At 56.8% G+C, this 25,337-nt stretch overlaps 1 protein-coding gene across 4 annotated transcripts in view; it reads left to right on the forward strand.

The window, feature by feature from the left end:
• The first annotated feature begins 7,886 nt into the window (after positions 1 to 7,886).
• PCDH19 (protocadherin 19) overlaps positions 7,887 to 25,337 on the forward strand; it is a 62,035-nt gene continuing 44,584 nt past the window's right edge. For all 4 annotated transcript variants that reach the window (XR_009115116.1, XR_009115115.1, XM_058032624.1 and 1 more), the window contains exons 1-2: positions 7,887 to 10,031; positions 12,879 to 13,206. Coding sequence is in view for 2 of the 4 variants with exons in the window: in XM_058032624.1 (XP_057888607.1) it covers positions 7,891 to 10,031; positions 12,879 to 13,206 (2,469 nt within the window). In the remaining 2 variants the exon portion in view is untranslated. The remainder of the gene's footprint in view (positions 10,032 to 12,878; positions 13,207 to 25,337) is intronic.

Genomic DNA, 25,337 nt, shown 5'->3' on the forward strand with positions numbered 1-25,337 from the left:
TGCACATCCCAGAAATGAGTCCTGCCTGTTGGCGTGCTGGGAAGGAGCCTTGTGGCTCAGGGGTAAAGGCAGATGCATTTTGGGAGCTGTCAGTGTTCTGCCAGTTACACATCTTCCAGTTTGTGCTGGAAGATGGAAGAGGTGCAGTGTCTCTGACCCCTTGCATGGAGTCAGCAGCAGACTAAGTAGCATCCAGAAATAAACGGGGAGAAAAGCAGAAAGAGAAATGCAGAACAAGTGATTTAGCTCTGTTCACGAGTGTTGTGAAAGATGGGCTGGGTGTTGTGGAGCGGCTGTCGGAGTTGGCTGAGCTCTCTGCGTTATCTGTGGAGCCGCTCAGACTCGAGACACCGCATTGCTCTGTTCCACTAAATCACTGTCTTTCCCCAGGTGTCTCTATTCCCCGACCTTCACAATCTGCTCGTCCACGCGGGGACCCGGAGCCTGAATTAAGATGTGCTGTTTGTAAGCAGGGCAGAGAGAGCGGAGATTGTCCCATCACCTGGGATAACCTTCACCGGCAGGCGGATCTCCTGCAGCGAGAGCCTTGGCTGCCTCTCCATCCATCCATCCGTGCCCAGCCCGGGGCCGTCTGTCGCTCACCTGCGGGGCCAGCAGCGGCTCCGGCCCGCACGCAGGCGGCCGAGCCCGTGTGGGGAGCGGGGCCGCTCCCGTTCCTGTCCCGGGGTCCGCATCTGCTCCTGCCCTTGCCCTGTCCCGGGGGTCGCTCCCGTTCCTGTCCCTGTCCCGGGGGCCGCTCCCGTTCCTGCCCCGGGGGCCGCTCCCGTTCCTGCCCCTGTCCCGGGGGCCGCTCCCGTTCCTGCCCCTGTCCCGGGGGCCGCTCCCGTTCCTGCCCCTGTCCCGGGGGCCGCTCCCGTTCCTGCCCTTGCCCCTGCTCCGGGGGCCGCTCCTGCCCTTGCCCTGTCCCGGGGGTCGCTCCCGTTCCTGCCCCTGTCCCGGGGGCCGCTCCCGTTCCTGCCCCTGTCCCGGGGGCCGCTCCCGTTCCTGCCCCTGCCCCTGCCCCGGGGGTCGCTCCCGTTCCTGCCCCTGCCCCGGGGGTCGCTCCCGTTCCTGCCCCTGCCCCGGGGGCCGCTCCCGCCTCGCCCCCTGCACCTGCCCCCGGCACACATCCCATCCTCCCCGAGCTTCGCCTCCTGCCCTCCCTCCTCTCTCCTCCCCGCCTTTAATCTCTGCTTTAGTTGTTGTGCAGGCGAGCGCAGGGCAGTTAGCGCGCCGTGATGTGTGTTCGGGGCCCGGGCTGGAAATACGGCTCATTACCTGGAGCGGGGAATATTAAGCGCTTCTCTCTGTTGGCCATTTGATCACAAGGTTATCCCGTTTGATGGTTTTATACCCTGGAATTGATTGCATGGGAAATATTTAGGCAGCATGGCTGGGATGTGTGTCTCCCCACGGGCTGCCAGGTGCAGGTGAGCTACTGCACTGTGGGGAGGCACTCAGGGGTGATCAGCAGCCCCCTGCAGAGCTCCAGGTCATCTTTCCTAGCAGGAGATGGGATTGAACCGAGCAAGCTGCAGTTGTTTTGTGTGATCCTGCAGCAGCCAGCGGGACACAGAGCAGTGAGGTGGGGGAAAGGCTGTATCACTTATTGCAGCCCCCTGAACCATGCAGCGTGCTTTGCTTTGTGTCTCGGGTCCAGGGAGACCTCAGAGCCCCTTGCAGTACCTAAAGGGGCTGCAGGAGAGCTGGAGAGGGAATTGAACAAGGGCATGGAATGACAGAGCAAGCGGAAATGGCTTCACACTGGCAGAGGATAGATTTAGGTTAGATATTAGAAAGAAATTCTTCCCTGCGAGAGTGGAGAGGCCCTGGCACAGGGTGCCCAGAGAAGCCATGGATCCCCCATCTCTGTGAGTGCTCAAGGGCAGCTTGGACAGGGCTTGGAGCAGCCTGGGATGGTGGAAGGTGTCCCTGGCTGTGGGAAGGTTTGGAACTGGAAGATCCTTCAGGTCCCTTCCAAGCCACACCGTCCTGTGATGCTGGCTGCCCTTGCCTCGCTCTTGCCCCGTGCAGGCTGGGGAGAGGCAGCTCCCTCCCACTCCTGGCTGTGCCCTGTGCTGCTTCTGTCACACAGGATGGGGCTGCTGGCTCCTCAGGCACCTTCAGAGAGCCCCAGCTGGTCATTCCTCCCCTTTCCCCACGGTCATTCCTCCCCTTTCCCCACGCTGTGCTGCCAGGCAGGCTGTGTGAATTGGGACTGGGTCCAGCGGGCTTCCTCTGGACTGACACCAGAGTTGGAGCAGAGAATCAGCCCTGCACCTGTCACTTTTATAATACAGGCTTTAAATCTGATTATGGCTGCCTGTCTGGCTCTGCATTATGTGCTCCGTGATTATTCAGCATTATGTAATCTTTGATAAAAGATGCTGCATCAGTAAAAGTGAATTAAAGTATTGAGTGATAGGAGTTTATCGAATTCCTCAGAGCGATGTTGTCCTCTCTTTGGCACTTTAACCTCTTCAGTGCAAGGAGCGTGCCAGACTGTGCCCTTGCTAACAGCCAGGAAACCCTGCTGACTTGGGTGGAATTGCAGGAGTACAAATAAAGTTAGATTTCAGCTTAGAAAGACAGTTTTTTATAGTCTAAAGACTCAATATTTTACAGCAGCGGTCTCTTATCTGCATTATGTGCAAAGTGCTAACAGAGTTGCACAGACAGATGTCTGCAAGTCCTGCAGATGCTCAATAAGGTTTGGCTCTCAGAGGGATGATGGGCAGAGCTGGCCAGGATCTCCTTACTCCAAACCCTCTTGAGAATGGGCACTGAATTCCCTTGAGATGAAAAGAAAAATGTCTTTAAATCTAAGCTGAATACTTGGTCTCATTTTCCAAACACCCCCCGAATATAAAAACTTGTATTTTTCTCCATTTAGGGCTTCTCTTTCTCATCACACAGTAGATGTTTCATGGCTGAATGGTCTGGGGATTTTGCTCTGAGTCTTCCTATTTCTTCACTTCCTTTTTCTATGCCACAGGTTTTTTCTTTTTCTACTTCACTGTGATATTAGAAACATTTCAAGGGGAAGAAAAACCACAAACCTAAACTGTAACTCCTGACATCCTATACTTTGAAAAGCTTTCAAGTTGTGCAGAACTGGATAAGCAAAGAAAGGAAAAAAATAAACCTACATCATTTATTTTACTTCACCTAGTAGCTAAAAGAAAAGGTGCTGGAAAGGGGAAAAACAACACTTCAGAACTGAGAAACCAAAAGAAAGGTTCTGAAAAATTAAAAAGATAAAGTTTGTCTTTGATGTTTAAAACAGATTTCAAATTTTCAAACTATTTTGTGCGTGCTCTGCCCAGTTCTGCAGAGAGATGGGGCGCTGCCTTTGCTCCCCCTGGCTCCAGCAGAGGATGAGGGGGCTGGTGCAGGGGCCTGAGGGATGAGGGCAGGCACTGAGCCCCCCAGCCCACCCTGCCCTGCAGCCCCACAGCCCAGGGCAGGCAGGATGTGAGCAGGAGCAGAGATCTGTGGGCAAGGGCTGATCCCTGCCTGACCTTTCCCGTCATCCCCGCACAAGGAATGCTCAATAAAACCCCTGATACCATGGTTTACCATATACATCTTTCAGATGCTGAGGTTTACTTTCTGACAGGGATGAGGGCTGGAGAGGAGTGTCACTTTAGTGCCCAAACAAAGGGCTGCAAGCTGCACTTCTTGCATATAATTCAAAGCTTTCCTTGTGCTACAGGGTGGGCAGATGAGATCTCTGTCCCGCGCTGCCCAGCCCCAGCAGTGAGGTGGGTGACAGACAGGTCTGGAGCCATCCTGCTCCTCAGCCTCCTCCTGCGGCCCCGGGCTCCAAGGGGGACGATGCAGCTGCCCAGCAGCAGCAGGAGGCGCTGCCACAGGATGGGCTGGCAGGGCTTTGGCCAGGGGGAACACGGGCACCCCCCTGTCACCAGCTCCCTCCCAGCCAGGCCACCAGGAGTGATGCCAAGGGCAGCACCAGGTGCGCTGCAACAGGAGTGCTGGGCTTTGCCTCAGCTAATTGTGTTGCAAGGAGCGGAGTGAAGCTTTTAGATCTCAGAGCCAACGTGTGGCATCTTTATTAATGTGCCTACTTGAGTTCCCTGGGACGCGATGTTTTCTCCTCACCCTGGCCATCCATCTGAACTGATAATGGGACTATTAATCCATCCTGCTGACAGCACGCACAGACCTCCAGCGAGGCAGGAGATGGGGAAAGGTGGGGCTGCAATCGATGCTTGTTCTGTTCCGAAGGGATCCCTCTGACACAGCGAGCTGCAGGTGAGCAGGTGCAGAGTGACCAAGGCCACAGGTGATGCGTGGCTGCCAGCTGTGGCCTGGCTTCTCCTTGCTCAGCTGGAGAGCATCCTGCAGGAAAGCATGATAGGTGAGATGTTCTACAGGAGGCACACCTGGAGACCTTGTGAACATCACACTGTTCGGGTTCTACACTCAGCAACCTCCTGTCAGTTACTGACCCGCTTCTAATCCCCCTTTGCACCCACAGAGGTGAAGTTCCTCTGATCTCAGGGCCTTTTCAGCCCTGCCTGGCTTTGAGGTGACTGGCACAGCACCCATTGTCTGTGGTTTCCTTTATAGCAGCAGAAATATGTATATGCAATAAAGAAATGCAGGTCTTTTATAGGTATGATCTATAAAGAAATAGTTCAGTGGAAAAAGAGCTGGGAAATGAGGTGCATCCCTGCCCAGCTCTTGCTCCTCTGCCCTGCCAGTGGCTGATCCCAGGCGCTTTTATATTCAGACTGATCCTGTCTGGTTTTAAATATCTCAAGCCACAGAACTTTCTCCCTCCAGGGAACCACGTCGCAGTCTCATAATTTTCGCTGTCAGCAGAGGGGATTTTTTCCCCCTGTGACATTCAACCTAAATGCTCCATTTCTTCATTTCCTGTCATCCCTTCTGGTGATGCCCCTTGTACTCTATTAAATAATTCCTTCCCTCCTTCTCTATTTACTCCAACCAGATCTGTAAGGCTCTTAGTTTGTCTCCCCACGGACAGCTCTTAACCAAGCAATATATATATTTAAGCCTTTTAATCTTCTTTCAGAAATCAGTCTCTCCGTGCCTTTGATCATTTGTGCGGCTTCCCTCTGAAGCGCCGCCAGCCCGGCTGTGCCGGGGAGCGGCGCTGGGGCCGCACCTGAGCCCCGCAGCCGGGCGGGACCGGCTCCGTCCGTCCCCGCTGCCCCGCACGGCAGCGTCCCCCTGCTGACCCCTGGCCCCGCTTTTCTCCGGGGCGTCGCTCTGCACCGCGGCTTGGCTTGGCTTGGCTTGGCTGGGCTCGGCTTGGCTTGGCTCGGCTCAGCCCGGCTCAGCCCTGCTGTCGCTCCGCTCGCCTTCGCGTCCCAGCCGCGCTCGCTCACATCTGTGCACGGCGCAGCTCCTTTCGCCGCTTCCTGCCCGTGTTTCTAATCTCGCCAGGCCCTTTCTGTGTTAATTTCCTATGCTTGCTGGAGCTCACAGCACCTCCCAGTATAGCATCATCTGCCAAATTCATTAATGTGTAGTTTACTCCCTCTTTCCAGGTCATTAATGAGGGTATTAAATGAGAGCAGCCCTAACCTAGATCCCTGCAGTACCCCATAAACACCTCCCCCTGCTTCTAATTACCCTTTGTTTATGATCCCTCAGCCAGGTTTTCAATCCGCACGGCACAGTTCAAGTCATCAGAATTAATTTTCTCATGGAAGACTTCGACAGGGCCTTGCGCCTCGTGCCGTCCCCACATGCCACCCCTGCGTGTCCCACTGCCACTCCCCCGTGGGTCACAGTGACCTACGCTGCTGCTGGCCGGAGAAGGAACGCCTGCCGAAGGCCTTTCCTCTGCCGGCTGCTGTCCCTCGGCTCCAGGACACGGCAGCGGAAATGGGGGCCTGCGTCCCTGCGGTGTCCCGCGGGGAGGAGCGGGTCCCCTCGGCTGTCCCCGGGCGCTGTGTCCCTCCCTGGACGGGGACACCCTGGAGGGACGCTGTCCCGGGGGATGGAGACAAAGGGCGGTGCTGTCCGGGACAAGCGTCACCGGAGAGTGGTGGGTGTCCCCGGACAGATGCCGTGCGGGATGGGATCACGGGGACGGTGTCTCTGAACGGATGCTGTCCCAGGGACGGTGACCGTGCATGGACGCTGTCCCTGGCGGCAGGGGGTGCCCCGGTCACCCTCTACAGGCCCTCGCAGCCGGGCGGGGCCCGTGCCGCGCGAGGACCCCGTCCAGGCCGGGTGTTCCTGAGTCCCGGTGTTCTGGTGTCCCGTTCTCTCGGTGTCCCGGTGTCTCGGTATCCCGGTATCGCATTCTCTCGGTGTCCCGGTGGTGTCCCGGTGTCCCGGTGTTCCGCTCTCTCGGTATCCCGTTCTCTCGGTGTCTCGGTGCCGCCCCCCTCGCGGCCGCCAGATGGCGCCCTTGTGCCTGGGAAGACGCGCCGGGGCCCGACGGCGCGGCCGGGCCGGGCCGGGCTGAGCCGGGCTGGGCTGGGCCGGGCTGGGCGGGGCAGGACCGAGCCGGGCCGGGCCGGGCCACACCGGGCCGTGCCCGCGGGGCGCGGCACCGCCCAGGTGTCGGTTCTCGATGCCAACCACCCAGTAGGACCCGTGCCGCGGCAGATGCACCGGACCCCCGCCCCGCTGCCCCCCTCTCCCTTCGCTGCCTGCCCGCTGCCGACCGGCGGGCTGCGGGACGCTTTGCCGACGGCGGCGCCGGTACCGGCCCCGCTGTAACCCCGGGGATGGGAGCGGCGTGTTAGGAGGTTTCCGAGCCGCGACCCGCCGGGGGTTTTCCCGGTGACATCTTCCCCCGGCCCCGCACAGAGCCCCCGGGACCTTGCGCACGGCGCGGAGACGGGAGGTAAGGCACGGGAACACGCACTCGGGAACGCTTTATTTCATCGTTATGATAGAAGGACACGGTACCGCGGTGGTTTCTCCAGGGATCAGCACGGAGCAGCGAGCGCTGCGGGGCTGGAGCCTCCCGGGGGCGTTGGGCGGTCCCGGGCCCCTCGCCGGCTCCCGGGAACACTGCCCGGCGGGGCGGGGTCCTCCTGCCCCAGAGGGTTGGGTCTCTACTGAACGGACTTTGGGCGTTCCGCGGGATTCTGTGGTCCCCGCGCTGCCCGCGAGATCCGCCACCGCCCAGCGCGCACTGGCTGAAGAAGTAACCGCCGGTAACCGCGGCCGCGGAGCCAAAACACCACTGCGTCCGCAGCTCCCGGGCAGCGGGACGGTCTCAGCGGGGCAGGGGAGCAGGGACAGTAGGGACAGCAGGGACAGCGGGCTCCCGGCTTGGGCAGCGGCTCCGTCCGGTCCCGCTCCGCTCCGCGCGGCTCCGTGCCCGCTCCGCTCCCGCTCCGCTCCCGTCCGCGCCGCCGGCCCCGCCGCGGCCCCGCCCCCGGCCGGCGGCGCTCTCCCATTGGCGGCGGCGCGGCGCGCCGGTCCCGCCCCCGAGCGCCCATTGGCTGCGCCGGGCGCCGCCCGCCCCCGCGCCGCCCGCCCCCGCGCCGCCCGCCGGCGCTCCGGACTGCGGGCAGTGGCGTGCGGCCGCCGCAGCGAGCGCCGGCGGGAGCGGGCTCGGCTGGCTCGGCGCTGCGCTGCACGGCTCGGCTCCTCGCTCCTCGCTCCTCGCTCCGGTACCGCTCGGCTCAGCGCCCCGCTTCTGCGCCCGCACCCGCTCGCCATGCCCGGCCCTTCCGCGGCGCCGCCGGCACGGAGCGCCTGAGCGGACGGCGTTGGCGTGTGCGCGGGGGACCGCGGCTCCGGTGCCCGCAGCCGCCCGCCCGCCGCCGGGGCAGCCCGGCGGGCGCTGCCCGCATGAGCGCGGCGGGCCGCTGAGGCGCGCGGCCGGCGGCCGTCGGGGCGCGGCGCGGCGGGCGGAGCGGCGGCGCGGCCATGGGGGCTCTCCCGGCGCTGCTGGGGGCCGCCTTGCTCTGGGCCGGCGCCGGGGCTCTCGTCAACCTCAAGTACTCGGTGGAGGAGGAGCAGCGGGCCGGCACGGTGATCGCCAACGTCGCCAAGGACGCCCGGGACGCCGGGTTCGTGCTGGACCCCCGGCAGCCCGCCGCTTTCCGGGTGGTCTCTAACTCGGCCCCCCACTTGGTGGACATCAGCCCCGGCTCCGGGCTGCTGGTGACCAAGCAGAAGATCGACAGGGACCTGCTATGCCGACAGAGCCCCAAGTGTGTCATCTCGCTGGAGGTGATGTCCAGCTCCATGGAGATCTGCGTGATCAAGCTGGAGATCAAGGACCTTAACGACAACGCGCCCAGCTTCCCCACGGACCAAATCGAGCTGGAGATCTCGGAGACGGCCAGCCCTGGCACCCGGGTGCCCCTGGAGAGTGCCTATGACCCGGACTCGGGCAGTTTTGGGGTGCAGAGCTATGAGATCACCCCCAATGACCTCTTTGGGCTGGAGACCAAGACGCGGGGGGACGGGTCTCGTTTTGCTGAGCTGGTGGTGGAGAAGAGCCTGGACCGTGAGACCCAGTCCCACTACAGCTACGTGATCACGGCGCTGGATGGTGGTGACCCGCCCAACTTTGGCACGGTGGAGCTCAGCATCCGCGTCATCGACTCCAACGACAACAACCCGCTCTTTGAGGAGCCAGCCTACACCGTCAGCGTGCCTGAAAATGCCCCGCCGGGGACGCCAGTCATCCGCCTCAACGCCTCCGACCCGGACGAGGGCACCAACGGCCAGGTGCTCTACTCTTTCCACAGCTACGTCTCTGAGCGGGCCCGGGAGCTCTTCCAGATCGACCCCCAGAGCGGCCTCATCACGGTGAGCGGTGCCATCGACTACGAGGAGGGCCACGTCTACGAGCTGGACGTGCAGGCCAAGGACCTGGGGCCTAACTCCATCCCTGCCCATTGCAAAGTGACCGTCAGCGTCCAGGACGCCAACGACAACCCGCCCCTCATCAACCTGCTGTCTGTCAACAGCGAGCTGGTGGAGGTGAGCGAGAACGCCCCGCCGGGCTACGTCATCGCCCTGGTGCGCGTCTCGGACCGCGACTCGGGGGCCAACGGGCGCGTGCAGTGCAAGCTCCTGGGCAACGTGCCCTTCCGGCTGCAGGAGTACGAGAGCTTCTCCACCATCCTGGTGGACGGGCGGCTGGACCGCGAGCAGAGGGACCAGTACAACCTCACCATACAGGCCAGGGATAATGGCATCCCGTCCCTGCAGGCCACCAAGTCCTTCACCGTCAAGATCACCGATGAGAATGACAACCATCCCCACTTCTCCAAGCCCTATTACCAAGTCATCGTGCAGGAGAACAACACCCCGGGGGCCTACCTGCTCTCGGTGTCGGCCAGAGACCCCGACCTGGGCCTCAATGGCAGCGTGTCCTACCAGATCGTGCCCTCCCAAGTCAGGGACATGCCTGTTTTCACCTATGTCTCCATCAACCCCAACTCTGGAGATATCTATGCTTTGAGGTCCTTCAACCATGAGCAGACCAAGGCCTTTGAGTTCAAAGTCTTGGCAAAAGATGGGGGTAATCCCTCTCTGCAGAGCAATGCCACCGTCAGGGTGATCGTCCTGGACGTCAATGACAACACGCCCGTGATCACGGCCCCGCCGCTGGTCAACGGGACGGCGGAGGTGTACATCCCCAGGAACGCGGGGGTTGGCTACCTGGTCACCGTGGTCAAGGCAGATGACTATGATGAGGGTGAAAATGGCAGACTTTCCTACGAAATGGTGGAAGGAGACAGAGGATTTTTTGAGATCGACCAGGTCAATGGAGAGATAAGGACCACCAGAGCCTTTGGGGAGAATGCCAAAACAGCCTATGAGCTCATCGTGGTGGCTCACGACCATGGGAAAACATCTCTCTCGGCTTCTGCCTTGATTTTGATATACCTGTCTCCAGCCCTGGATGCCCAGGAGTCCATAGGATCTGTTAACCTCTCCTTGATTTTCATTATTGCCCTGGGGTCTATTGCAGCCATTCTTTTTGTCACCATGATCTTTGTGGCAGTCAAGTGCAAAAGGGATAACAAGGAAATCAGGACCTACAACTGCAGGTAAAGCTACCTTTGTTTATGTGCACCTGCGGGTCTGCTTTGATTTTTGCCCCCGCTGTTACTTTTGCATTTGCTGCTGTGTACTCGGGGGCGGCGAAGAGGGGTGGATTTGCCTTAGGAGCAAAACTGAGGTTCCTACCCCTGCAAGAAGATTTCTTGCAAAGCTTTAAGAAATCGCTCTCTGCGAGGAGAGCGCGGAGTAACGAATCGCCTTAATTGTGCGGCTTGGCAATCTGTTGCGGCAGCGCGGGTTCTCCGTGCTCCATCTCCGCTCGCAGCGGACAGAGGGTTTTCCTGGGTTTGCCGGGGGCACGGCTGGTTCGCTGCCGAGGGCGGAGAGCCCCCAGCCCCGCAGCATCCCCGCAGCGGCCGCTGCCAGCGGCATCCCCGAGCCTCGGCGGGCGCTCAAAGGCGCTATTGTGTGCCCGCTGCGGCTCCCGGCCCCGGCACGGCGCGGAGAGCGGCCCCGAGCGGCTCCGGCACCGGGCAGCGCTGCCGGGCACGGCTCCGGGCGTTTCGGTGCCACCGTGCCCCGGCTGGGCCGGCGCTCCTCGGTCCGGAATGCCGGAGGGGAGGTCAGCCCGCGCCCCGAGCGCTGAAAGGCTGAGCGGGGAAATCCAGTCCCCTGAATATGTAACAGCCCGGCGATTATTGTCTCTCTTTTACTATTCTCTGTGTTACACAAGTTAGGAGACAAATGCTAACCACACATGAATATCAATCAGATGCCATAAAAGAGCAGCTGCAATGCCTCATAAATGGTTTAATCCTGTTACTAGTGAAATAGCCATGACTTCTCCATTCCTTCGGCACCGAGTCGTTTCAGAGAGGAGGGATGGAAATTAATTTTGCTCTACCTTGGAAACGCACGCTCGCCCCTGGCAATTCAGCGGCGCGGGGGGATGTGCGGTCTTTAAAGTTTTATTTACGCAGAAATAATGCCGGAGAGTCGGGGCATTGTACCCCGTTTTCACAGCGTAAAGTGCGTATATAAGCCTTTTTGCTCGATGGGGGAAAAATCATCTGCAAATAAAGGTCGGTCTGTGCTGTATTATGGGATGTCTAGCTCCGAGTGAAAGCTCACAGAGCAGATTTCTTGCCAGCTCGGCCCATTAAAAGGGGATGGGACCTGAATGGATAAAAATCATGTTGTGGTGGTGCCCCTAACAGCTAGCCACAAACGCATAAGCCCCGGGTTTACTGTGACGGCTTGGGGATTAATGAAGTGCGGTTTAATTAAATAATTGGTCAATAGAGAAAGGACAGAAAAATGAATGCCTGCAGGAAATAATTGGGCTCTCGCATTGCTAAACTTAAACATTTAGGTAAACAAAACAATTAAAGCTTCATCAGGCATTGTTGGACGAGTCAGCAGCATCTAGAGTGTTGGCACAGCAGCAATCCCTGCCTCGCTGTGATTTTTCTGCACACTCGGGGTGCTGGGGCTGCGATCGGTGTGTGTCTGGGCAGGAGGCAGCTGCAGGGCTGGGGAGGCACCCGGCACCCTCTCCCCACGCCTTTGGGCTTTGCGGTGCCTGGTGCGAGAGATTCTTCACTGGAGCTGCTGGAGACTCTTCCAATGACGTGTTCATTTATGAGGCACAGATGAGGGCTGTTCGACTTAGTGGCATTTTCATGCTCAGGCAATTAGCTTTCTGGAACAAGAATATTTGTCCAAGATTTGCCTTTCCCGATAAACTGTATTATTTATTCATTCAGTTATTTCTGTTGCAGCTATTGGATTTTTTTAAATGCTGTTATCACAACAAGAAGAGGAGCAAAATCCTGACTTTCAGATGTGCATTTCTGACTGTGCATGGCATTTGATGTGCTTCCCTAGGAAATACCGAGTTGCCCAGTGCTGTGCATGTACAATTAATGGCAGGGACTGTTGTGGTGCTCACTGTGAGAAGATGAGCCACAGCCAGTCTGAGCCGAGCAGACTCAACTAATGCAGGGTGCAAATAATTTGTCATTATTTGCTTGGGTGTTGTTTTGCAGTAACTTTTTTTCCTCTGGTGTTTTGCAGAAGGCAAACAAAGCAGTTCATCAGTTGATTCTTTTGGCAGGTGGGAAGCGAAGAGGGAAGGAAAGGCAGAGAAAAACAAGCTTGCAGTGAAATAAAAAGGTCAAAAAGGATCATTTTTCTTTGCAAAACACACGGTTGTTGTTCTCTGGTTTTGAGAAGGTGAAAGCATTTCCCAGCAGAAGGGGATGTGCGTGTCAGTGTGAGGCAGGAATGGAATTCAATTGGAGAAAAGATCAGGTATGATCAGGAGACAGTCAAAACACCAGCAGTTTAGATAAAGCATTAATAAACAAACAGCCTTTGGAGTGTGAGAGAATTGAGCTTGCCAGCTAGGAGTGCTTCTGGGTCTGCTTTATTTACTGCTATGGAAAACGAACTGGGAAAAAAAAATCTGCTATTCGTTTTGAATTTTCATTATGGGGACCAAATTAAATCACTTTTAAAATCCTTATTACGCATGGAAATGAATGCAGGTACCCTTTTCAGTTCATGGATTTTAACATCTCCATTTTTCTCTTCTGCAGGCTGGACTTTACTTCTAGTAACTAAATATCAACAATTACATTGACTAGGTCAAAACAGAAGCATTCTCCCTTCCCATTTTTTTACGTGTTTGACCTGAAAACGTTATGCATGTGAAAATAAGCTAAAGAGTTGTGTTGTTGTGTTGTGCCACCAGCCCCAAACCATGACGTAACGTGCATGCCCAAGAGCCCGCACGGAGATGGGGCCAGGCCCTCTGGGTTCCTGCGTGGGAGTTTGGCGGGGCCGGGTTTGGGATGCTCTCAGCCTCTCATTTATTTCCCTCTGTCCCCCAGGATCGCCGAGTACTCCTACGGGCACCAGAAGAAATCCAGCAAGAAGAAGAAGATCAGCAAGAACGACATCCGCCTGGTGCCACGGGACGTGGAGGAGACGGACAAAATGAACGTGGTCAGCTGCTCCTCCCTCACCTCCTCCCTCAACTACTTCGACTACCACCAGCAGACGCTGCCGCTGGGCTGCCGCCGCTCCGAGAGCACCTTCCTCAACGTGGAGAGCCAGAACAGCAGGAACGCGGGCTCCAACCACATCTACCACCACACCTTCACGGGGCAGAGCCCGCAGCAGCCCGACCTCATCATCAACGGCATGCCGCTGCCCGAGGTGAGCGCGGTGCGGCCGGGGCTGTGCCCGGGGTGGGTTTGGGGTGGGGTGTGTCTGGGGTGGGTTCGGGCTGAGCTGTGCCCAGGGTGGGTTTGTGCTGAGCTGTGCCCAGGGTGGGTTTGGGCTGAGGTGTGCCCAGGATGGGTTCAGGCTGAGCTGTGCCCAGGATGGGTTTGTGCTGAGATGTGCCCGGGGTGGGTTTGGGCTGAGGTGTGTCTGGGGTGGGTTTGTGCTGAGATGTGCCCGGGGTGGGTTTGTGCTGAGATGTGTCCGGGGTGGGTTTGGGCTGAGCTGTGCCCAGGGTGGGTTTGGGCTGAGATGTGCCCAGGATCAGCAGGGTTTGTGCTGAGCTGTGCCCAGGGTGGGTTTGTGCTGAGCTGTGCCCAGGATGGATTTGTGCTGAGCTGTGCCCAGGATGGGTTTGTGCTGAGCTGTGCCCGGGGTGGGTTTGGGCTGAGATGTGCCCAGGGATCTGACAGTGCCAGCGCTGCCAAAACTGGTGTGACAGTGCCAGTGCTGCCAAAATGGCGCTGACAGTGCCAGTGGTGCCAAAACGGGCTGCTGGGCAAATGGGCACTGCTGCCTTCTGTGTGCTGCACAGGGCAGGCTTTGGCGGTTTCTGTGTGGTGGACAAGGCACTGCTGGGGTTCCTGTGTGTTGCACAGAACACCCTGCTGTGATTCCTGTGTGTTGCACAGAGCACACTGCTGTGGTTCCTGTGTGTTGCACAGAGCACACTGCTGTGGTGGTTCCTGTGTGTTGCACAGAGCACACTGCTTTGGTGGTTCCTGTGTGTTGCACAGAGCACACTGCTTTGGTGGTTCCTGTGTGTTGCACAGAGCACACTGCTTTGGTGGTTCCTGTGTGTTGCACAGAGCACACTGCTGTGGTGGTTCCTGTGTGTTGCACAGAGCACACTGCTTTGGTGGTTCCTGTGTGTTGCACAGAACACACTGCTTTGGTGGTTCCTGTGTGTTGCACAGAGCACACTGCTGTGGTGGTTCCTGTGTGTTGCACAGAGCACACTGCTTTGGTGGTTCCTGTGTGTTGCACAGAGCACACTGCTTTGGTGGTTTCTGTGTGTTGCACAGAGCACACTGCTTTGGTGGTTCCTGTGTGTTGCACAGAGCACACTGCTTTGGTGGTTCCTGTGTGTTGCACAGAACACACTGCTGTGGTGGTTCCTGTGTGTTGCACAGAGCACACTGCTTTGGTGGTTCCTGTGTGTTGCACAGAGCACACTGCTTTGGTGGTTTCTGTGCGCTGCACACCCCAGGGGGAGGCAGTGATGGAGCATGGGCAGGGGGAGCAGCCAGCACTCACCTGTGGGCTCTGGAGCACCCCTGAGGTGTGGCCATGGGTGGGGGTTTGATCCCCAGACCCTGCAGAGAGCCCAGAGGGGACCCTCAGGGCCAGGCCAGGCTGTGTCCTGGTGCCCGGGATCCTGGAGGTGGCTGTTGGCAGGAGGATTCCGAGTGTGGCGATGCTCAGGGAGCGATTCCGAGTGTGGCGATGCTCAGGGAGCAGACGCTCGCCTTCACAGGAGTTTTTTGCAAAGGCTGTTGGGAGCGGTGTTGGTGGCTGTTCTCTGGAGGCTGCAGGCCCTGCTGGGGGTGCAGACCGTGCAGCATGTCCCATTGTGCCCACCTGCACACCTGCCCCAGTGCTGTCCCTGCGCTCTGCAGGACCCTGGCTGGCATGGGAGGGATGGGTGGTACCTGCTCTGATCCACACCATCCTCATCAGTTTCTTCCAATTCTTTGGCTTTCCTGTACATCACAGGCATCATTTAATGTTGCTTGTTTGTCTCTCTTTGAATTATTGTTTGGTTTTAAGCAAAACAATCAAAGGTTTGTCATGTTTCTTGCTTTGAACAGAATAACAAAGCTGAAAAAGCAGCTGAAATATTTATGGCTCACTGTGTTTTGTGTTCAGTGTGCTGGTGTAAATGCAAAATGCTGTTGCTGAAGGCAGAGGAGCTGCTTCAGATTCATCCTGGAGCTGCAGAGAGCCAGGCCCAGTGCTCTGCAGGGCTGCTGGAGAGGGCTGGTGCTGGGCCCTGCTCCTGCTGTGCTGGTATTGGCAGAATGCTCACTGAACCCTGGGGTTTGGCACTTCCCCTGGGGCAGAGCCAGCTCTGAGAGGTCTGTACCAGGCTGGCCCACACCAGTGACCACTGCTGTTGTGGGCAGTGCTCCCTGAGGAATTCCTGTGTTCCTGGGGCAGTGTCTTCTGGAGAGGATTCTGGAGTGCATCTCTGGCTGGTGCTATGGGCACTGGAGCAGTGGAGCATCCTGCCAGCCCGTGATTCACAAACCCATCGCAGGCTGGCATTCTCCAGGAGTGCAGGCTGGCACTGGGAGGTCTCAGGTGCCAGGGAGGATGGAAGGACCATCAGCACCATCACAACTGACAAAGTTGGCAGGCAGCTGCATGCAGAAGGCACTGCTGCCTGTGCTGCTCTGGGTACAACAGCTGGGCTGGGGTCTCATGGAGTGTGCCCTCCAGGGCTGGCCCTGCCTTGCTCACCCTCTTGTGAGGGCCAGGGGATGCTTGTTTCTCCCCGTGCCTGCAGCTCGCCCCATTCTCCCGTCTCTGGTGCAGGTGAGGTGCCCTGTGAGGAGCTGGCACTTGCCTGCAGACGCCGGTCTGTCTCCTGTGATGAGTGCTGGAGTGTCAGTGGAGCAGCAGCCCCGGGAGCTGGCCAGGGGCAGCACGCAGCTCACCAGTCCTGCCAGGGCTCTGGTGTGAGGGAAACGGGTCCTGGCAGGGGCTGCTCCCCCTCGGGAGTGCTTCTGGACAGAAGGGCAGGATCGGGGTACAGGGTGGAGAGATCCCAACGGGAAGCTGTTTGGAAGTTTAGTTCAGGGTGGGAATGTTGATGTTTCTTGGCAGAACCCCTGTGTTATGCTTCCAGCTGTTGCAGGCACGGCTGTCTTGCTGGTGGTGTGGGTTCTGTTGGCTTGTACAAATCATGGTGACCCCTGGGAGTGAGGTGGTTCATTGGTGCTGGTGTCACCCTGTCCTGGCCCTCGGGGTGACACAGAAACACCCAGCAGCTGTTCCTATGGGGGAGCATGGCAGCCCCGAGCCCCTGCAGCCCCTGCAGCCCCTGCAGCCCCGAGCCCCTGCAGCCCCTGCAGGTTTGGATGCTCCCAGCAATGGAGCTGCTGCTGTTTCCCCAGGGAGGCTCTGTGAGGTGTCAGCACCGGGGAGAGATCACTGCTGCTCCACCTAGGAGTGACTTCTCCTGATGGGAAGGCAAAGCTTGGGCTGAGAACAGATGAAATACGAGGAGAATGTGTCTGTGGCAGTGTCACTTGGCATATGGTGGCTGTGGCTGAGGGTGAGCTATTGCCTCTGCAGCACGTGCTGCCCCAGCAGTGGTGGGTCTGTGATGTGGCTGGTCTTTAACGTGAACCTCATTTATTTTAGCAGTCAGGAGCCTTGAAATAACAGTCCCCAAGGATGCCTTGTTTGTGGAGCTTCAGGAAATGTTTCTTCTAGTGCCGTGGCAGGTCTCGGGGCTGGGAATAATTGGGTTTGTTGGTGCTTCTCATCTTTTCCTGGTGATCTGGAAGGGATTAAAGAGGGGTGTCTGAGGGGCTGCAGCCCCGCTCTGAGAGTGTAACAGAAGTTTGAGCCCACCCTTATAAAGCCTTTCCCTTTGGCTGGGGCTGGGCTGTCAGCTCTGCTTGTGCCAGGGTACGGCTGCCAAGAGAGCATCAGGGATGCAGGGGCATATGCTGGGGTGCCCTGGCCCTGCTGGGGTTCAGTGGGTGCCAGGGTGCCACTCAGGGCAGTGCCCACAGCCCCCCAGTGCCCCGTGGCTGTAGGCAGTGATGGTAGGAAGCGTTTGGAACAGCTCTGGTGATCCTGGCTGACAGCACGAGGCTCGGCCCCTGTTTGTTCAGGCTGGTTCTGCAGCAGGGACAGTGGGACATGCTGGAGCTGCAAGGGCATTGCTGCTATTGCTGCTCAGGGCCTTTGCTGCTGCTGAGAGCTCTTTTTGTCTTCCTTGAGCTGGAGGAAAAGTCAGCTTTGAAACCAAGAGGGCTTGTTGTCAGGTTTTGCATTCATATTGCTGGGAGTTGTACCAGGAGATTAAAAATCAAAATTAATAGGAGCCATTAGGCAGCTTCCTTGATAAAAATGCGTGTTGCATTGGGGTGGTGTGGAAATTGGTCTGAATGCTGAGCCCTTTAGGATCCAGGGCACATGACCTGCATGCAGAGCAGCACTCACACGCCTGCATCTTGACTTGGTGTTTGAAAGCAAACAGTGTGTGTGTGATGGCTGGATCTGTTACATGCCAGGTTTGCACTGCTTTGGGAGATGGCGTTGGTTTGCTGCTCCAGGATGGGAAACACGCTGGGCACAGCAGCTGGCTCTGTCCCCGGGGCTGCCCTGGGGCCACTGTGGTGGCAGGGCCTGGCTGCCAGAGGCCAGGAGGTGTGACAGGGAGAGGAGAGCCCTCCGTGAGAGGGTGGAACTGGCAGGGAGGTCCTTGGCTGGCTCTCTGGGATGGCTCTGGGATGGCTCTGGGATGGCTCAGTGGTGGCAGTATTGGAAGTGGCAGCCCTGGCATTGCTCTGTGAGCAGAGCATGGATCAGGCGTGGTCCTGCTCTGGTTCTGCTTTGGTTGAGCCCACAGGAGGAGAAGGTCAGGATGGAGCCCTCTCTCCTCCATGTCTGACCCAACAGGACCCACACACCCAATAGCTCCCAGAGCTGTGGCCATCCACCTCCTCCTGAGCTGATGGCCACCATCAGTAAGATGGGGAATTACTGGTTTTAGTGGTAATCCCGGTCTAATCCCCCAACCTTGATACACTCCCACATAATCCTCACTCACTCTGATTTATTTAGCTGGGGCTCCTCGTGGCTCCAGGGATTATTTGAGGGAGCGGCAGTGGCAGGATGAGGCCCCGTTGGTTTCAGATCTGCTTTGTACTACCTGGAAAGCGTTCTGCTCGCTGTGGGAAATGGTTTTCTCAGCACAATAGAGCAATTTTCGTTTCAGGCAGCACCGGCAGCTTTTGCTCTGGCTATCTGGCGGTGTTAACTAAAGCGCATTTCTACAGCACACAAAGATTTTTGTTTTGTAAGAAATGAAATCAGCGTGGCTGTTTCTCTTTCTCTGTCATTTCTCTACTTGTCAATTCTTTCTTCCCCTCCAGCTTATCCTCCTCTTCTCCGCTAGCCTTAAAAAGCCCCCAAAGTGTCTGTTATAATCACATTTTGTGTGTTACAACCAGAATGAATGTACTCACTTTAATATGCTGGGTTTGAGGAAATCAGTTTCTGTCTGGTATAACAGACAATTTGTTATAAACCATGCCATTTAGAAGTGAAGGGCCTCGCTTTAGTGCGGCGCTGGGGAAACGTCATGATATATAATTGGAAGGGATTTGGCTTGCTTCTGAGTAATGCTGTGTACAGAGCAGGGAGAAAGGGGAAAAGGAGATGATTTCCAACCCGGAGAAAGTTTGCGGCGTTGAGGCAGGCGGGGTGATGAGATGAGGCTTATTTTCAGGAGCCATAATAATTAAAGCATTAGCAGGGATGATGTTCCACTCGTGGGAAGGCTGGCTTCGCAGGCAGCGCTGCCAGTCTTGTTTTCTCCTTGGGAGGTCACTGTAACTCAGCACTTTTTTGTGCCTGCCACTGATGCACGGTGCTGGGGAAGGCAGGTCAGGCTCTGCTCTGCTCTGCTCTGCCCCCCGAGCCCCTCCAGCCCTGCCTGGAGCCAGCCAGCCTCAAACGGGAGTGACGCTCTCAGCTTCAGACATGCACTGCTTGTGCCCTCCCTGGGGATGGCTTCTGTCCCTGCCTGGGCCCCAGCCCCGCTCTGCATTGCCAGGGATGGTGGGATGGGACCCCCAATCTCCCTCCCTGGGCACCCAGCCCCGCTCTGCATTGCCAGGGATTGGGGTGGTGGGGTGGGACCCCCCAACCTCCCTGGGCACCCAGCCCCGCTCTGCATTGCCAGGGATGGTGGGGTGGGACCCCCAATCTCCCTCCCTGGGCACCCAGCCCCACTCTGCATTGCCAGGGATGGTGGGGTGGGACCCCCAATCTCCCTCCCTGGGCACCCAGCCCCGCTCTGCATTGCCAGGGACCCTGGTACCCCCAATCTCCCTCCCTCGGCCCCCAGCCCCGCTCTGCATTGCCAGGGATTGGGGTGGGACCCCCCAATCTCCCTGTGGGCACCCAGCCCCGCTCTGCATTGCCAGGGATGGTGGGGTGGTGGGATGGGACCCCCCAATCTCCCTCCCTCGGCCCCCAGCCCCGCTCTGCATTGCCAGGGATGGTGGGGTAGGACCCCCAATCTCCCTGCCTGGGCACCCAGCCCCGCTCTGCATTGCCAGGGATTGGGGTGGGACCCCCCAATCTCCCTGCCTGGGCCCCCAGCCCCGCTCTGCATTGCCAGGGATGGTGGGATGGGACCCCCAACCTCCCTGCCTGGGCCCCCAGCCCCGCTCTGCATTGCCAGGGATGGTGGGGTGGGACCCCCAACCTCCCTGCCTGGGCACCCAGCCCCACTCTGCATTGCCAGGGACCCTGGTACCCCCAGCCTCCCCGTGTGCTGCCCCTGCTGGCCCCAAAGCCCAGCAGATCTCTCAGTTTCACTGCTCCCAGAGTGGATTGTGTATCGCTGTGGGTTCCCTGACCTCTCAGAGTGTCACAGGCTGACATTATGGAAATCAGCAGCTCTTTATTCCAGTCTGAGGTCAGCCTAACCAAATTATACATCTCTTAATGCAGTCGCCCCAAGCTGTTGTATGGAGAAATTCCCTTCAATACCCTGCAACAGAGATAAATACAGCAGCCCCCATTTGTGTTTAACCATGCCACGCTCCCTGGGTGTGGGGCAAGCCCTTAGTTCAACACTCTTTGGCTTTTCCCAAGATCATCACATCATTTAGGTTGGAAAAGGCAGTTGAGATTGAGTTCAGCTAGGAGCTAAGCATTGCCACGTTCCCCAGTAAACAGCACATGGTTTGTATTGGTGATGTGGGGCTGCCACCCCATCCTGGCAGCTCCTGGGGCTTTCCAGGGGTTTTCTGGGCTGTGGTAGGGTCCTGGTTGGAAGGACCAAAGGGGTTTGCTCCAATGCTCTGTGGAGGATTAGGGCTGCTTGTGTTTAACAGCAAGGCCTGAGTGCTCCCATGGATGTGATCATATTGTTGTATATTACATACTGTATGTTGTATTTGTGATATCCTCCATAGAATCACAGAATCATTTAGCTCGAGGATTCAAGATCATCAGGTTGAGACAGTAACCTAACACTGCAGTGTTCACACCTGTCTCCCTATGCCTACAGAAAGTGTGTATGGAATTATTACATATTGCATCTAATTATGTGGGTATATAATATGTCATATAATCAGATACATCTCATTTGTTTTTATGCTGCTGCTTTTATGGTTCACTTTTACTGGAACTGGAGAGGCTTCTCTTGTTTTCATAGAATCATAGAATGGTTTGGGTTGGTAGGTTCCTTAAATATTTCCTCTTGGAAAATTTGAATTTCTGATGCACATTTCTAATGCATAACTCGTGAAGTCTATAAAAAAAGCTTCTGCAACTATATTTACATGGCAGATAAGAATTTTCTCTTAAACTGGGAAAGATTTCTAGTAAAGTCTTTTAAAATTTTCATCCAAAGGATAGTCTTGCATGGGCTTTCTTACAGCAGTGTCCCAGTGAATCTGTGTTGTATCGAGCGGTCTCTGTGGTTTCTCCCTCTGGTTTCCTTTGCTTACAGCACGTGCTCATGCAGAGCCATCACTGAGGCCAAGTGCAGCAGCCTTTGAATAACCTTGTGTGCATCTGCTTGGCCGGGTGGAAGAGCTGCATTTTCCAGCTGCCATTTCCTCCAGTCCCTCCTGAGGGCTGTGAGCCAGAGCAGCTCCTCAGCCAGGTGCCCTTCCAGCTCCTCGGGCTCCTGCCCTCCCTGGCTGTGCCTGCTCAGGCTGTTCCTGAGCTCCCAGCAGCCAGAAAGGGCAGAGCCGTGTGCCCTGCCTGCTCCCAGCCCCAGCTGTGCCTGCAGGCTGCCCAGGGATGGGCCTCCCTCCTCTGGGAGACCTCTCTGCCCCATCATCCCTCCTGGGACCTTCTCTCCTCCATCCCTCCTGGGAGGCCTCTCTGCCCCATCATCCCTCCTGGGACCTTCTCTCCTCCCTCTCTCCTGGGAGACCTCTCTGCCCCATCCTCTCTCCTGGGACCTTCTCTCCTCCATCTCTCCTGCCATCCCTCTCTCCTCCATCTCTCCTCTTTCCTTCCTCTGTCCTCCATCTCTCCTCCATCTCCCCTCCCTCTCTCCTCCCTGCCACCCCTCTCTCCTGACCCCTTGCCCACTCTGCCAGCAGCTCCTGCTCTTTTGTGGGGGCTCAGATGGGTGAGACCCCCCCAGCCCTGCCCGCTCCCCCTCTCCTGCCAGGCTGCCCGTGGGGCTGGCGTGGCCTTGCTGCAATAAATTGTCAGATATTGTTCCCAGTAGAGGCTATAGTTGAGTTCCAATCATTTTCTGTTAATTAAAATACAGGATGGTCTTATTTGTAGCATAAATAGTTGTAATCTGTGTGCTTATAAGTGTAATTATAATTCAAATTAGAGCGTGCTCTGCATAGGGCATGGGTGGGGTGCTGTGCAGGCAGTGCTGCCCTGGCAGGGCTGTGCTGGGGCTGGGACAGTTCCAGTCCCAGTGTCCCCAGTGTCCCCAGTGTCCCCAGGGTCCCCAGGGTCCCAGGACAGCATTACCGGCTCAGCACAGGACACTGGGCTGCTGGCAGCTCCCCATGTCACTGTCCCTGCTGGGGCAGAGCCTGTCTGTGGCACCTGTTGGAGGGTTTGTGGAGAAGAGGCACAGCATCTCTGCTCCAGTGTCTCCCTCTAGCTCCTTGTGTGGGTTTGGAGTGAAGGAATGGCTTATGTCAGCTGGACAAGTGATTCATGCTGAGCCTGAAGTGTCTCCTGTTTAACATGGAATTACAGAGCGTTCTCCAGGCCTGGTGAGGGCTGGGGACAGCTGATGCTGCACAGGCAGGTGTGTGACAGGTACTGCACTCCTACAGCCTCTGATGGCACTGAGCACCCACAGGTGATGCCAGTGCTGCTCTACAGCCTCTGATGGCAGCTGGGCACCCACAGGTGATGCCAGTACTGCTCTACAGCCTCTGATGGCACTGAGCACCCACAGGTGTGTGACAGGTGCTGCTCTCCTACAGCCTCTGATGGCACTGAGCACCCACAGGTGATGCCAGTACTGCTCTCCTACAGCCTCTGATGGCACTGAGCACCCACAGGTGTGTGACAGGTGCTGCACTCCTACAGCCTCTGATGGCACTGAGCAGCCACAGGTGATGCCAGTACTGCTCTACAGCCTCTGATGGCACTGAGCACCCACAGGTGATGCCAGTGCTGCTCTCCTACAGCCTCTGATGGCACTGAGCACCCACAGGTGATGCCCGTGCTGCAGCTGACACCCAGGACAGGCAGGTGTGTGACAAACCTGTCAGTCAGAGTGTGCTGGGGACTCACCTGCAGGTGAGCTCCTCATCTTGCACCCTGCTGAGGTCTGGGTGGGAGTGCCCTGTGTTTCTCACGGGGAGCTGGAGCTGCTGGATTATTCCATCGTTTGTACTGGCAGGTGTATGCCACAGGGCAGGTTGTAAATTCCCGTGTTGGTGGATTGCATTAACCCATCCTAAGTCAGGTATGTAAAATTCCATTAAGTGAAACCCCTCTGGCATTTTCTCACCCGGGCTCCAGCTCTGCAGGCTATGCTAATGCAGTGTGTTTGCTCATCTATTAGAAGGATGATGGCTTTAAAATAATAACATTTATCTTTGGCAGCAGACTTACAATAGTGCACACCGAGTACAATTTTGTGAAAGGCTCTGCAGATGTTGCCTCATTCAATCTGGGTCAAAAAGAGTGCTTAGAATCATAAAGGTTAGAAAGAGATCAAATAATTCGGTGGTTTTATTGCTGAATAATGTACTTGGAAAATATCATTCACCGTTATTAGACTAAGTGAGTACAGAAAACACAGGACTCAATAGTCATTTCTCAGTATTGGCTGATTTTACTGTTTTTATAATGTAGCTAAATTCCCTGCTATTGATTGCAGCATCGATTATCGATCTGGAGATGTAACTGTAAGTGATGGTGGGAGCACACAGGAGCTGGGCACCTGGGGACTCAGCAGCTCTTCCCTGCAGTGCCTGCTGGTGGGCAGCACATGCTCACCACACTGAGGCTGCTTCTGGGGAGCTGTCAGGGCTTTCAGAGCTCTTTTCACGAGTGAGGATGAAAAAACAGGAAAACACCCGTTCTGTGTGTTCTTTCCCGTGCCTGAGAGCTTATGTAAACTTGCTGAGGCAAACCCAGATGGGCTGGGACGCCGGCAGCAGGATGGGGCTGGAGCCTCTGTCACCTGCTCCCTCCTGGACCTTTCATATTCAGATTCACATCTGGATGCTCTGGCAGAGACCCAGCTCACACGTTCAGTAAGCAGAGCCTCGGGGCTGTGCCTCAGATACAGACCCAAACCTGTGTGCCCAAAACACATCCCAGGGGTTTGGGAGCAGTTCCTCTGCCTCCTTCCCCAGGTGCTGTGCCTAGGGGCAGTGCCAGCTTGGGCTGAGACTCTCCCTGGACAGCAATCAGTTATGGGACTGGGTCAGTGAGAGCAAAGCCACGTCCCATCTGGGCTCTGTGTGCTGGGCTGGAGCAGGGCTGGCAGCATCACTGTGGGAGCCACAGGCTCCTGCTGGGCTGGGGTTCAGCCACACCATGGGTTCCTTTGTTTGGGGAAAAAAGAGATAAATTTTGGAATATGTTCATCTCCTGTTCCCTGCACTTAGTTGTTGTCAGCATTAATATGCCATTAACACATGCTCATTAGGAGGAGAATGATTGTACCCTGCAGAGTAAGGGGGAAACCTTCATTAGGCACTAACATATTGAAGTGAGCTGCAGACTTCACTTGGGAGAGCTGGGGAGTGCTCTGCTCGGCTTCAGGTTTCCCCGATTCCTCCTTTTGGTCTGATGAAAAAAGCACCTCACCTTCTGGCATGTACTTTGGTCTGATGAAAAAAGCACCTCACCTTCTGGCATGTGTTTTGGGTTATAGGTGGGGAGGATGTGCAGGCGACCCTGGGCTCAGCCTGGGCTCAGGGTCCAGCACTGAAATCCTTTTGGGACCTCAAACCCATCTGTGCCCAGCTCTAAACCCTCCCCATCAGTGCTTATTTTGCCATGCAGAGAGGACACAAGCCCGAGCCACCCCTCCAAGGGCTCTGTTGGCTCTTCAGCCTCAGTGAGATGAATTCCTCACGGGGCTGGGAGATGCTGGGGGAGCAGATCTGTAGAGAAAGGAGGTGTCACTTCTGCACGCTCGCTTTTCACACTGTGAGGACGTTTTAAATGTTTGTGTGGCCTTGCTGCCTGCAGTCTGCACCATGCCCTGCCCTGTGTGACAGGGCAATTACTGGCCCTGCTGATCACTGCAGCGGGGTCCCCTGCTTGCTCACGGCTCCAGGCTGTGCCTGCTGCTCTCCTGAAGTCAATCAATGGCAATAATTGCAAGTTCAGGTGGGGCTGAGGGAGGAGGGAGCCCTGGCAGACAAATATTTGCTGATCAAGACCCTGTTCAGGTGCAGATGCCTCTGTGATAGGTAAGAAGGGATGGACAATAAGGACCATATGTGGTATTTAATCAGAATTTATTCTAAGTTGAGTGATTTTGTAGATTTCCACAGAGCTGGCAGCTGTCCTCTGTGTTAGGAGTGAATGCCCTGGCTCTGTCCCTGCCCCGCTGCCCTCTGCCCTGGGGCTTTGCAGGATTTTTCAGCGTGGGTGCAGCGTGGTCCCATCCTCTCCTGCCTCTGTGTAGGCATAGCCAGAGGGAATCCCACAGATCAGTGTTCACCAATAAACCTCAGCAAAGCTAAAATGATATTTGACTGGGCTGGGCTTGCTGTTGTGAAGGTAAATGAGAGCCTAGCCCAGACTGGAGCTCAGGCAGGTCCTGGAGGAGGCAGCTCCTCCTGCAGCTCCTCCTGCAGATCATCTGCCCTTGTCAGGGAGGGAAATGAGCTGCTGAGGTGAGATACCAC

The sequence above is a fragment of the Melospiza georgiana genome, chromosome 12 (assembly GCF_028018845.1).
Source record: "Melospiza georgiana isolate bMelGeo1 chromosome 12, bMelGeo1.pri, whole genome shotgun sequence".
Lineage (NCBI taxonomy): Eukaryota > Metazoa > Chordata > Aves > Passeriformes > Passerellidae > Melospiza > Melospiza georgiana.